This window comes from Notamacropus eugenii, chromosome 1 (assembly GCF_028372415.1).
Source record: "Notamacropus eugenii isolate mMacEug1 chromosome 1, mMacEug1.pri_v2, whole genome shotgun sequence".
Classification (NCBI taxonomy): domain Eukaryota; kingdom Metazoa; phylum Chordata; class Mammalia; order Diprotodontia; family Macropodidae; genus Notamacropus; species Notamacropus eugenii.
Window position 1 is genome coordinate 65,668,443 of NC_092872.1, and position 14,902 is coordinate 65,683,344.

Below are 14,902 nucleotides of genomic sequence, written 5' to 3' on the forward strand. Positions count from 1 at the left end.
TATATATATATATATATATATATATAGATATAGATATAGATATAGATATAGATATATGTTTAGAGAGGACATAGAGGTAACTTCCGGTTTAGGATACCCCAAAGGTCAATGAGACTTTTACCTAATGGTTTCTGGGGAAACCTCGCTTTTCAGACCAGGGTGTGGGTGTGTCTGGAGAGGGGAAGATGAAAAAGGCATTGAGCAACAGTGGCCTTGGGCTCCTGGAAACACAGCCTAGTGACCCAGCATCATGGGAATTTCTGGAGTTGTGTGTGGGAGTGTTTTCACATGCATAGGATGAGGGGGAGGGCAGAGGAGGGAAATAAGGGAACAGGAGAGAACAGCAGTGACCCACCAACACAGGAAAAACTGTTTAGTACCTTGGCATCGTGGGAATTTTGAGTGGTTTTTTTTTTTTTGTTCATTTTATTTGTTCTGTTTGTTTTTGCAGTGCCTGCCTCTAATTATTTCTTATCTAAAGATCATAGGGGAAGACAATAAAAATTCGTGTAAACAATTTAGTCAAATTTATGAGAAATATTTTTTGCAGATGAATTAACCTGAAGAAACTGATACAGACTCTAACACATAGGGTTCCTTAGGGAAGTAAGCTGACCTTGTAAGTGACTAGTTAGCTAGTGCTCACCAAGGTCAGTCTGATAAAGAGTAAGAATAACTAAGCATTTAAATAATGCTTGTCTGAGATAGAATTCAAACTCAGATCTTCCTGATTCCAAGTCTACACTATCCACTGCACCCATATGGCTTTCTAGGTAGGAGAAAGTAGTAAGAAGGGATTTCTATAAGTGTTTAGGGCCTCTAGGTGTTTTACTCTCTGCTGTTGGTTTGCTGGAGCAGTGGTCTCTAAGGTGGGAGATGAGCCATACCATACAGGGGGCCATAGTTTGATCCAGAGGGGTGGGTTATCAGAGAGGGGAAAGATGAGTCACATCCTCCTTCCTTCCCCCCAAACCCTCCACCCAGTTGTGGAATTGTCTCCAACATTAAGTATACTACTTCCTTCAACCCAATCATTCACCTACCATATTTGGCTTTCCATGGCTACATTGAGCAAGGGCACCTAAGGACAGGAAGCCTGCCTATGTTGCTGCCCAGACATAAACAGACCCTTTATAAGTAGTATAACTAAATAATGAAGTCCAAGGCAGGAAGTGTTGGATGGTGGAAAAAGTCAGGAGATGTGAGTTCTAGTTCCAGCTCTGGAACTACCTGTATAACCTTGGGCAAGTCAATGAACTGTTGGGGGTCTTAGCATATTCGTCTTTATAATGAAGGTGATAACCATATTACTAATTAAACTCACTTGAATGCCAATGTCTATGAAATTAATAAGTATATTTTGTTATCCAATCATTTTTATTTAAATTTAATTTTATTCTAGAAACAGAGAAATATGACCCCCCCAATAAGATCCAGTAAATCCCAATTTCAGGGGATCCATAGATATACCAACAGAAGTTTCAGTCAATGTATCACCTTTGGTATATGAAATTAATACAGACTCCCATACTACATCCCACCCTGTGGTCATTTTAAGGGGGTAAAATTCTGAATGTATGCAACTTAAAACAGTGTATAGATCTTCTACCAATTTATTCTTTATAAATATAAATGTTTTCTAATTTTGATGACATTAGGCAGAAATTAAAGGACAATAGACTTTTAAAAAAAGCTACAAATCAGTATTACTTCATGAGAATCCTTCTCTAATGCTTCATTATGCCATATATAACATACATACATATGCACATATGTATATGTACACATATACATATATACATACATACACATATGTGTGTATATATATGCGTATATGTACATATATATATATGAAACAGAGCATAAACAAAATCAAGCAAAATCAAGTATTATGAAATTGGAAAGATTTCATTGGGCTTACCAATGGACTGCTTATCTGTTATCTGAAGACCAACTCAAGGCAAGTCAACAAGTATTTATTAATTATTGATTAATAAGGCCTAGTCTCATCAAATTCAGACACTGGGTTGACAGTGATGGAGTTTTGGGTTACAAAAATTTTCAAAGATTGTCTACTAAGTTGGGAAGGAATTGAGATTTCTATTAGTGGAGGTTGGGGAGTGGGAGATAGGAGCAAGGGAAGGGGTAGGATAGAAGGGAGAATCCCTGAGCAGAATTCCTTGAAATACAAATCAGCACCATCAATGTGTTCTTCTTCACATTTAGAAATCTGCCTTGATGTGTCCACCTGTCTACAAAGGTCAGATGGCACTACTAACATTATGAGACCTATGTAAAACCATTCTAAACCACTAGGATTATTATGATCTGAACTAAGCAGAATAAATAAACATATTCAAAGAAGAATTAGCTTGTTGCCTTTCCAAGCCATTATAGAATCATAGGATCATAGATTTAGTGCAGCAAGGAGCCTTAGAAGCTATCATGTCTAATCACTTCATTTAACAAATGAAGAAACTGAAGCACAAAGAGGTTAAGAGATTTACCCAGACTTACTCACCTATTAAGTATCTGAGGTAGGATTTGAACTCATGACTCCCTGAGTCCTATAGGGTCTTATCCATTATGCCATATTGCCTTCCAAAATGGAGTCCTTAAAGTTTAGGTTCTTTCTAATGGGTTCATTGGTTTATTTATTCTATCTAGAAAAATTGAAAAGTAAATTGACATTCTCACTCTGAATCATACCACTTCAGAGTGGGCTGACTATTCAGTAAGTTTCTAATTCGTTCATCCAACAGCCACTTATGTGCAAAGCACTAGAAAAGGCATTAAAGACGAGATGCATAGAAAATGAAGCCTTTGTTGAGCTTATAATCTAGCATGGAAGATGTAAGACATGAACCAAGATGTGTTATTACAGAGGCAGTGTGATACCATGGAAGGGACACTGGTTTTGGAGCTTAAACCCAGAATTCCAACCCTATCCCTGGTATTCTCTAGTAGTGTGGCCTTGAAAAAAATACTTCCTTTTTCTGGGCCTCATTTTCCTGATTTGTAAAAGGAGAGTGTTAGACTAAATGATTGCTAAGGTAGGGTTTAATGAGGGTCTTCGATAGGGTGATGGCAGTAGCAGTAGAGATGGGAGTGGGATGGTGGTAGACATATGTGAATTTCTCTTTTGGGCATATTAAATGATCTTAGATTCTTTAACAACAACAACAATGATAATATAAAATATTATAATGATATAATAAGGAATTATTATTACTACATAATTACTATATAATGATAACAATGAATAATTATTATAGAATTATAGAGATATAAATATATTGCCATTATAATAACATTCTTATAATTATCTAGCAATATGCCATATTAATGGACATTAAATATTATAACTGCTATAACAATATAATTGTTTTGCTCTATCTATATTATGTGATTATAATATCTATTATTATTATTAAAAAATCTAAGGTCACTTAATGTGTCCAAAGGAGAAATTCTCATCTATCTACCCCCTTATTTCCACCTGTATTCCCCCTGCCAACACCCTATTCAAAATAACAATAATAATTTTTAAAATTTATATAGTTCTTATTATGTGCTAGGCATTCTACAAATAGTACCTCATTTGATCCTGAGAACAACCCTGGGAGGTAGGTGCTATTACTATTCACATTTCGCCAATGAGGAAACTGAGGAAAACAGGGTTAAATAACTTTACCCAGGGTCACACAGCTAATGAGTTTCTGAAGCTGAATTTGAACTCAAATTTTCCTGACTCTAGACCCAGCATTCTATCCATATAGCAAGAAAAAAAGGGTTGAAAGTTAGCATGGTGGAGATCATTCAATGTATTAATCCTGAACTAGTGTTATCACTGAGTGTATTATCAAGTAAATTTGACACAACATTAAGAACCTTGAGGTCTGAATTCTTATTAAAGAAGCATAACCTATGAAACATGTTTAAAATAAAACTTCAAAACTTGCTGAACAATTATCCAGCTATAATGAAAGCTGTTAACCGGGTTCTTGAACTTGAAGTAGAATTCAGTTAATATATGTTAACTAGGTAATGGGAACCTAATGAGCATTACCTTATTTTAAGTGAGTACCTGAAAAGGCCTTAGCCTAAAAGGCCAAGGTCTCCCATTTCATCCTGGGCTATCTCCAGTCATCCTGATGAATATCTGGTCACTAAATCCAGATGGCTCAGGAGGAGAAAGTGAGGCTGGTGACCTTGCACAGCCTTCTCTCATTCAAAACAAAGTGCAAATCATGTCATCATTTCTCTGATGTCATGGTCCTCATCAAAAATGAAGGACAAACACAACTAGGTAATGAAGGTATTTAGCAAGGTATATGACAATTTCAATGACTTCCTGGGTGGACTTTAAAAATGAAAAAGCATCTTAGGATAATGGGAAGCTCTTTGGGTTTGAAGTTTGATGACCTGACTCTGTGACATCCTGGCTGTATGACCTAGAGTAAAGCACTTAAGCTCTGTAATTCTCACTTTCCTCCCCTGTAAAATGAGAGTTGGTTTAGATAATTTCTGAGCTCTTTTCTGCTCCTGGGTTTATATTCTATGAAAGTAGGAAAGAACAAATGAATTCAGACTATTAAAATCATCCTTTGAAAGTTAAACCTAATGTAAGATAACAGATTTAGAACCAGAGGGAACCAGAGAGATCATCAAGATCAACCCCCTTTATTTCAGAGATGAGAAAAGAGGCCCAGAGAAATTAATTGGCTTGTCCTAGGTCATATAAGTAATAAGTAGGAGACCTGGAATTTGAACCTATATCCTTTGACTTCCATCCAGTACTCTTTCTAGTAGACTATTAAACCTTACATACTTTATAGAGTTGCTGGAGTAACTGAAATCTTCAGACACCACCTGGGATCAAAACGTTGGTTTACTATTTGCACTGTTACTCGAGTACTTTTTGGCACAAAATTTACTGGAGAAGAATCATAGAATACTAGAACTATAAAAGATCCTGGAACTTGTTGTGATTAATAATCTCAGTTTTGGTTGGGATTTATGAAATCAGAGGTACTTTCCAATTTATACATCAATAATCAAACATTTATTAAGTGCCTCCTGCAAGCCAGGTACTGTGTGCTAGGCACTGGGGAGAAAAATCAAAAATGAGATTGTCTTGCCTTCAAGGAGTTTACATTGTACTGAGGAGAGGTTAAATATACACCCAGTAAGCAGAAAAGTAAATGTAGTATGTATGCAAAATAAAATAATGATGAAGTTGGGAGGCAGAGGATTGAAATAATTCACCAGATGTCACTGGTCCATTAAGGACAGTTAGGACTCAGATGAACACTTATGATTTGAGTTGCTAAATCCTCTCAAAAGTTGCCAAATACGTTGTAGTAACTTAGAAAAGAGTGAAATTTACTTTTAAGGGAATTGACTACTGTTTTAAATTGGCTCAGGGGGTTATAATATGCTGCATGTTATCCCAGTTAGAGCTAATTCCCTGAATGGGAATGTTGTAACCTCAGGGAACCTGAGCATAGAGTCATGACAGAGTCAGGAGGGCAAAGAACCGGTGATTTTTTTTCTACCAGAACCAGCAGAGGGCAGCAGAGAGCTGCCTGAGTCAGGGTATAAATGAAGGCCAACCTTGTTCTTACTGTGGACAAACTCTTGACTCCAGTCATGGTAAAGCAGAAATCAGTAGCCTAGGGATGCTGGGGATCTGGATAGCTGGCAAGAGATGGGGTATTGCTCTGAGTCAGCAAATCCAATGGGAAGGTCCAAAGAGTGAAATCTGGCCCAGGCACAGGCAGAAGCAGTGACAGTAAGTTATCAAGTGGCCAACAGGATTAGAACTGACGAAATTCCTGCAGGTGGTCTCTTGGCACCAACTACTCTGCTCTTTAAAAAAGGATGTCTCTCAGCTGGCTCCTGATACACAGCCAGGTTCTGACAGGTAGTAAATAAGGCCCTTTCCACTGACCTAGAATAACTAGATTATTTATGTTTAGAATGCAATCCAAGGAGAAGAATGCCAAAAACCAAACCAGTGAGTTGCAGCAAAAGAATAAAAAATAGCGATCTGGCAAAACTAACCTATAAACCATCAAAGGGAAATTAGGCATTGGAGTCTGGTGACCACTTTAATGCAGACATCATGGTTTTAAGGAAGGTAAAGAATCAGATTATCAAAATATAACTGGGAACATGGGAATCAAGAGGAGGTGGGGAATTACTGAGGTTCAAGAACTACTAACCTGGAATTGGGTAACAAATTTAAGTCAGGCCACCAGTAGATAGGAGAATACCTGGAAGCACTTATTCCTTGATTGTACCTGGGGATACATTGTATATACCTAGGATAACTAATCTTTACTCAGTATCCCTAACAACTGAAACATCCAAGCAGTCAGTTCATATTGCAAATAAATACACACTCTGAAAGCAGAGGGAAGATTTTCTAGGGTTTTTTTGTTTTTGTTTTTTTACTGTGTTATACCCAATAGGTGAGGCAAAGGGGGCTTTGCTATTAGAAAGTTCTTCTGTCAACCTTTGGGTAATGTCATTCCTTCTACTCCCTCCAAAGAAATACAGAACCATGGGCTTCTCTGTTCTGTGTTTGGGAAGTAGGTTCAATAGATCCATTTTCTTCAGACACTAATATGTGACCCTGGGCAAGTCATTTATCCCTGTTGACCTCAGTTTCTTCATCTGTGAAATGAGCTGGAGAAGGAAATGACAAACCACTCTAGTATCTTTGCTAAGACAGGGTCATGAAGAGTCAGGCATGACTGGAAATTGAATGAATTTCGTGAGCATGTGTGGAGTTATTTGAAGGTCACGGACAAGGGTTTCTGAACTTTGACAGCTTTCATAAGACATCAAGGAGAAGGGAGTTAACTTTATTTTACTGGTGCTCACTCTGAAGTTTATCTACATTTTGATCCAAGAAGAACTTGACTTTTGTAAAGAATAGGATCTTTTAAGTTCTCATGTTATTCATCGGCAAGTTCTTCTACTAGACTACGTTCCTTGAGGGGAAGGGCTGAGTTAAAAAAAAACAAAACAAAACACTGTTCTTATCCCAAGAGAAGGGCTGGGTTAAAAAGCAAATCACTGTTCTTATCCTTAGAATCACTTAGTAGACAGAAGTATGGCCTTGGATTATGGAAGACATGGATACAAGTCTTGCCTCGGACATGTACATATTTTGTTGCCATAAGTAAGTCACTTAACCTCTCAATGTCCCAGGGAACTTTCAAAGATTTTTAAGTTGTAGATGAGTTGTCTACCTGTATCATGTGGAAAAAGTTTTGGCATTCACAGTCCTCCCCACAACCTTCCTTCCTGCACGGTATAAACCCATGACTGTGTTAAGTTTGAGGGGACAAATATGTGAATACAAATGCATATATATGTATACACCCACATATCCCTTTAAACCTAACACAATATACTGCACATACTAGGCATTTAATGTAGGTTTGTTGAATTAATCAGACTCATTGAGCACATCCAATTTGTAAATCATTGGACTAGAGTCCAGTGGGTATAGTGGGAATACAAAGAAGAAATGCTTAATCCCTGACCTCAAGGATCTTAGAGTGTTGATGGGAAGAAAGGGCATATGTTCCTTCAAATGCCTTCTTTACCACAACCTTGCCTAAACCCTGGCCCATCTGACCAAGTTTTTTGCTGAAATCACCCCTCAAACTCGCCCTACCACCATTATATGGGGAGAGGGCATTGGAGATCTATTATGGGGTCGTGGAGGTGGCATGGTGATAGGGTGGTAGGGCTGGACTTAGGAGACCTGAGTTTGAATCCAGCCTCATTCACTTACTAGCTGCACAAGTTCCTTAACCTCTGACTGCCTCAGGGTCCTGATCTGAAAAGTGGAGGTCATAATAACACCTACTTCCCAGAGTTGTGAGGATGAAACGAGATCGTATTTGTAAAGCATTTTGTGAATCTTAAAGGGGCTACACAAATGCTAGTTATTATAATCACTTTGAACAAGACAGTCCCAGAAATATGTTGAGAATAAAAAACAGAATGCTGGGGGGTTGGGGAGGAGTAAGAAAAATCAGGAGACAGACACAAGCTAATGTAGACCACTGGCTTAAAAAGTTTGACAGCTAAAGGGATGAGAGGTAAGAAACAGTTTGAGAGCATTATAGTGTTGAGTGAAGGATTTTTCAAGATAGGGGAGATCAGAGCATATTTGAAGATAGAGGAATAAGAGTCAGTTTTGGGGGGTTGTTCAGTCATTTCAGTCATGTCTGAATAGGGTCTTCTTGATTCCATTTGGGGTTTTCTTGGCAAAGATACTGGAGTGGTTTGCCATTTCCTTCTCCAACTTACTTTATAGATGAGAAAATTGAGGGAAACAGGGTGAAATGACTTGCCCAGGGTCACACAGCTAGTTAGTGTCTGAGGCCAGATTTGAACTCAGGAAGACAATTTCAAGTTCAGTGTTCTGTCCACTGAGCCACTTAGAATTCAAAGGGACTGTATAGAGAGGGGGTATTTGATGAAATACAATTTTGGAGGGAAGGGTATGAAAACAAGGGGAAGATCATTGATTTAAAATTGGAACATACCTCAAAAATCATCTGAAGTACAATTCTCCCTTTTTACAGATGAGGAAACTGAGACCCAGAGAAAGCAAATGATTTATCAAAGTTTACACAGAAAGTAAATGGCCCAGTTGCTATTAAAACCCAGATTCTCCAACTCTAAATCTAGTACTTTTCCACTTCTCTGTTTTAGAAAGTAAAGATACATCTTTTCTGAGACAGGAAGAAATAAAGACAGGCTTGATGTAGCTGTAGAGATATTCTGAAGTGGAATAGAAGGCCAGTGGGGGAAATTGATCTCTTAAAACTTTAATCTTCTAGGTAGGGTAGCAAGAGGAGTTGTCTGTGAAAGGTGAGGCAAGAAGGAGGAATTAGTGCTTGAGGAGTACAGAATAGGTTTGGAAAAATCTCTGTGGAGGAATAAGCTGACGAATGAGCAGGGGATGGATAAAGGCATTGACAGGCAGCAGTGAGGGACTAGTTGAACTGACATATCATGTCTTTGAGACAGAGTCCTTATTCCTTAATGACTGGCTCAATGAGGTAAAGTCTCATCATGTAAGAAATAGCACCCACAGGTACTTACTAATAAAACTACTCCACGTTCTCCTTTGGCACCTTTTAGTCCATTTAGACCAGGCCTTCCCTGAAATTTAGAAAATAGTGTTTCAGCATATAGTTTAATTTTAATTATATCTACATTCACAATAATTTTCACAGACTTCAGTTTGTGAAATACTAATACTTACTGGTCGCCCTGGGAAGCCTAACTCTCCCTTATGTCCAGGTGGTCCTTTGGGCCCCTGTGGTCAAAGTAAAAAGTATTGTTGGTTAAGAACAGAACTTACGTTTTGTGACACATTACTCACCTACAGAAACTAAGGCTGACACTTCACATTTACTAAGAAAGAAAAAACCCACTAGACTCTAAGAAGTTAGTTATAAAAAATGGAAAGGATAGAGGATTGTCTTCGAGGGTAAAGAAGAGAAAGGGAGCTAAAGAGAAAAGAGGTAATGAATTGAAAATGGAAAATGTGAGGATACCCTCTTGGGACATGAAATCCATTCCAACACACACACACACACACACACACACACACACACACACACAAACACAACGTTATTGACTGGGTTCTCAGGATCAGTAAGTTTGACCTCTGGTCCCAAAAATAGTACAGGGCATGAGATGCTAATATCCACAATTCTCAGCTAATTTAAAAGTTGTAAGTAGTTGAATAAAAAATATAATTGTTTCTGATCTGTGGTTTCATTAATATAAGGAACTTTTGTGTATGGAAACCCCCTTCATTGATAGGTTCATGAAGTCATCTATAACTTTCAATTTTAGACAGTTGCCTGGTACCCAGAAAGTTTAAATGACTTGCCTTTAGTCATATGGTTAGAATATATTGGTGGTAGAAATTACACCCAGGGCTTCCTGATTCCAAAGCTAGTCTTCCATTTACTATGCCATGCTGCCTCCGTGAGATGGAAATTACCCAGTACCTATTCTGAGATAACACTGATTTAGACTATTCATAAATTTATTACATTGAAAAATCATACATAATTCATGAAAGATGAACTAGTCTACCCATGATCAATGCTCAGAATACAAATCACAATTATATAAAAAGCTAGTTTAGATAGACATTCAATCTGAGGAAAATTTCCAAGACAAAACAAGCAGTTACTGGATAAATGTGGAGGCCAAGAGTTTCCTTGGGCAAAAAATTCTTTGCTCTAGGAAGCACAAGCAAAATCTCAGAACCATGTTGAAGCTTCTCATGATGGTTGGAATCATGGCACATGGTCTAAATCATGATGGAATGGCGAAGGCGGGTTAGTTTTTAGTTTGTTATAGTTTGAGCAGCTGAGGAACTTTTCACCTTATGAAAGATTTACCGGGGTCAAAGACTTGGGCTAGACTAAGAGAAAGAAAATCATGTGGTGAATGTTACCTCCGCCAAGTTCCAATAAAATGAAGATATACCAGCATTTGGAATACAAGCATGTGGATAATTTTTTTTAAAAAAGCTATTTCTAGCTTGGATCTATTTCCTTGGATGTTTTGTCATCAATGCAAAAGGTATCTAAATTCAAAATCTGCCTCTCTATCCCATTTGGTGCCTCCAATTTGACACTCCCCTCCCCTACAAGTCACTTTCCTATTTCTATTAGACAAAAGGTAAAAAGGTAGTATATACTCCTTATCTCCCCTATTAGATTAGAAACTCCTAGAAGGCTAGCACCACTCTTATTTCTCTTTTTATCTCCCTCAGAGCCTAGCTCAGTGCTTTGAGTAGTGCTTACTGTGTTATGATTTGATTTGGTTTGAATTACCTTGAGATAAGGTAGGAGAGGTCAAGAGTATCAGTTGGGAAATAACCAAAACTTTGGCAATTCCATGTTGGTATCAAGGTCTCTTGGCCTCTCCATTCCTCCAGTGAGGAGAAATCTTTTCTGACTGCTCTTTCTGCTTCAAGGCCTGAGGATGGGTGAGTAGCCTCAGAACACGCTCTCAGAAATTTGGCTGTAGACCAAAGTGAAACCAGCTCCCATCAGTAGCCACTAAACCCTTGCTCAAATGATCATCTTAGAGTATGCCTCCCATTCCCTTTAGCTACACAGAAGTTCATGCAAACAAACATGAAACTATAAAGATGGCCTGCTCTCTAAGGGGAAAAAAAAGGACTGACCATCTTAGAGCATGCCTCTCATTCCCTTTAGACACATAGAATTTCATGCAAATCTATAAAAATGACCTGCTCTCCAATGGGGGAGAAAAAGGACCAGACCTATCTGGTTCTGATGGGAACTGAAAGCATCAGCACACAAAACAACATATTCACAATAAAAGGAAAGAGCAGACCCAGCCACCAGACCCTGCAGAATGGCCTTCTGTATAGAATGTATTTAGCTGTGGAGATAGAACTCTGCACTTTCTACCAGACGGCGGTCTAGTTTCTTTCTAATTGCCACTAAGATATGGCAGATGGCCTATAGTGTAGCTTCCTCACTTGAAGACTAGAAGGACTTTCCCGCTTTGTTTAGTTTCTACATATCATCTTAAGTCTCAGTAGCCCCTGTGATAAGTTACCATTCCCCCAAATCCACGAGGTGACCTTCCCTGCTTCCTGGTACACGTATCTTTTCACAGACAAATGTGGGCATAATTGTTTCTATTGGAAAGTAGCTGTCATGATGAGATTGTACGTCCGAGTACTCAGCCAATGGGGAAATGGATGGAGAGGGGTTAGGGAACTTGGGTTAGGGCTATAAAAATCTGCTTCCTGTGACCAGTGAGGGTACTCCCTGACTACTGATGATTGAGCAATAAGGGCTGTGCCCTTTCTCATGAGAAAGAATAAAGATCTTTCCTGATCTCCGATTCAGACTTCGACATTTATTGAGGTGGTGATCTCTGCCCCACACATGAGAGCTTATGTTGATTCCTCTAGAAAGGAGCCCTGAGACCAAGAAGTTTGAGAACTTCTTATGTATTGCAGCCATAGTATCCACAATGCTTAGCACTGTGACTGGCACAAAATAAACACTTAGTAAATGCTCTACGTGTCTGCCTGCCTATCCATAGGTGATAGTCATGTGTTGGCTTTTAATACGGTGAGACAATGTCTCTTTCTCTCTCTCTTTTCCTCCAACAGTCATCATTTAAATCCTTTAAGGAAGCTAGCGGACTCTGATCCCAATACTGGCATTGAGACTCAGGCCAGACTAAAGGTCCATAAAGCAGAGGTCAAAGTGTCCACCCCTTTTACCTCTGAGACCTGAGACCTCAAATCCATTCTTGAGTAATTCAATCAATGTCATCTATGAATATGACTAAAGGATTGGAAAGAAAGGCTCATTTGGAGGGAGGCACAGGAACATAGTCAGTCTACTCTCATAGAAGAGAGTTCATCGAAGTATAACACCCCTCCTCCACCCTTACTGCCCCCCCCCCCCCCCCCGGCTGGACACACACAGATATGGATGACAGTAGGGGATCAAAGTGGCTATAGAGCAGCAAGCAGAGAGAAACAGAGAGAGAGAGAGAGAGAGAGAGAGAGAGAGAGAGAGAGAGAGAGAGACAGAGACAGAGACAGAGACAGAGACAGAGACAGAGACAGAGAGACAGAGAGAGACAGAGAGAGAGACAGAGAGAGACAGAGAGAGACAGAGAGAGACAGAGACACAGAGACAGAGAGAGAGACAGAGAAAGAGAGAGAGAGAGAGAGAGGGAAAGAGAGACAGAGAGAGAGGGAAAGAGAGAGAGAGAGAGAGAGAGAGACAGACAGAGAGAGAGACAGAGAGACAGACAGAGAGAGAGACAGAGAGAGAGAGACAGAGAGAGAGGGAAAGAGAGAGAGAGACAGAGAGAGAGAGAGACAGAGAGAGAGAGGTTGGAAGCAGAGAGAACAGATAAACTCACTGGAGTGAAGCTTCAAGCAATGCAGTAGAGCAGAGGCTGGCTGACAAATCAGCCCAGGGGATGGCAAGAAGGCATGGGGTGATGGTTTGCAAGCAAAGGCTTCCATTGGGCTCTGAATCTCAGGAACTGAGGGAAAACACAGCGACAGTCCACACTGCCATAGCTGAAAATCAAAGGGCAGTGTTTAATGTAGAAAGGCCTGGTTGGTTTTTGCTCTTTCTCTTTTTCTCCCTCTCTTTTCCTCCTCCTCCTTCTCCTCCTTCTTCTTTCTCTCTCTGTTTCTCTCTCTCTTTTTTCCTCCACTCTCTTTCTCCCTTTCTTTTCCTCATCCTCTCTCCCTCTCTTCTCCTGCTCTCTCTCTCCCCCTCTCTTTTTCCCCCTCTCCCTCTCTGTCTCTCTCCCCCCTCTCTCTGTCTCTTTCTGTCTCTCTCTCTCTCTCTCTCTCTCACACACACACACATACACATACACACTCACTCTTTTCAGCCCCCATACATACAGACAGTGATCACTAGCAGAAATGTTATCTCTGAATAAGAAGGACAGCATTTTCTAAGTTAATATTCAATCCCAGCAAAAGGCTGATATTTAAAAGGAATTGCCTAGCTTCTTATTCCACTGGCCTTCTGCATGGGCCTAGAAGAATTATTTACAAAACACATCAGCTTTAGGAGATGCTAGTCCTCACTGGGGATGTTTGCATAACACAAGCATTTATGATGGAAACAAAAGTAAAGACCAGTGAAATTTAGCACCTGCTTGAAGTATTAACACTCCTGATGAACATTTAGGTTGCAACAAACATATTCTTGGGTCATTGTGAATAATAAAAGGTCATAAACAATTCAGCTACATGGAGCATGACGTTTGAAATACTGTCATACGGAATGTTTTCTCATACCATTGGCCCTGGTGGTCCCTGCATTCCAAATTCACCCTGAAAAAAAATTTTTGCGTTAATCATTCCACTTCATTCAGCCGGCATATATTAGGCATATATGATGAGTGAGGTACTGGCCTAGGTAGGTGCTAGGAATACAAAGAGAAACCAAAAAAGGCCTTGTCCTGAAGGAGCTTACATTTCACTAGGGGAATACAGTATATGTTCAGATAAGTATGTGCAAAATAGCTGTATCAAGGTGAGAGGAAATGCAAAGTAATGGGCATAGGGCAAGGTAGGGAGATCAGGAGAGGTCTACTGGAAAAGGTGGCATTTGAAGGAAGCCAGGGATTCCACAAAGAGCAGGCAGAGATCCAGGAGATGGAACATCATTGGCCTTTTGCGTCATGAACCATCAAATGGGCACATTTGGCAGGACAGTAGAGTGAATGAAGGGGAGTGAAGTGTGATCAGTCTAAAGGCTAGAGCCAGATGATGAAAGACTTTGAAGGCCAAACAGAGGAGCTTGAGTTTCATCCTAGCATCAATAGGGAGCCATTAAGGTTTCTTAAACAGGTGCAGAAGACTGTTGTACCTCCATATTATAATTTTTGCAGGATATCGATTTTGTAGAAGGGGGGATACATTGGATAAGAGAAATACTGAAGACTAGGAGTCAGATGAAGAGGATATTATAATAGTCCAAATAAAAGGTGATTAGGCTTTGACCCAGCCATACCACTTCTAGGTCTGTATTCCAAAGAGATCATATAAATGGGAAAAAAGACCCAATGTACAAATATATTTATAGCAGTTCTTTTTGTGGTGTCCAAGAACTGGAAATTGTTGGGATGCCCATCCATTGGGGAATGGCTGAACAAGTTGTGGTATATGAATGTAATGGAATACTGTTTTATAAGAAATCATGAGCAGACAGATTTCAGAAAAACCTGGAAGACTTATATGAACTGATACTGAGTGAAGTGAGTAGAACCAGGAGAACTTTGTACACAGTAGCAGCGACAGTGTGCAATGGCCAAT

General features: G+C 39.5%; 1 protein-coding gene across 2 annotated transcripts in view; it reads right to left on the minus strand.

Annotated features, from left to right (window-relative positions):
* The window catches only part of COL15A1 (collagen type XV alpha 1 chain), a 193,837-nt gene that overhangs the window by 46,066 nt on the left and 132,869 nt on the right, over positions 1-14,902 (minus strand). For both annotated transcript variants that reach the window (XM_072604723.1, XM_072604714.1), the window contains 3 exons: positions 13,883-13,918; positions 9,299-9,352; positions 9,136-9,195 (listed from right to left, as the gene is read on the minus strand). In XM_072604723.1, the coding sequence (XP_072460824.1) occupies positions 9,136-9,195; positions 9,299-9,352; positions 13,883-13,918 (150 nt within the window). The remainder of the gene's footprint in view (positions 1-9,135; positions 9,196-9,298; positions 9,353-13,882; positions 13,919-14,902) is intronic.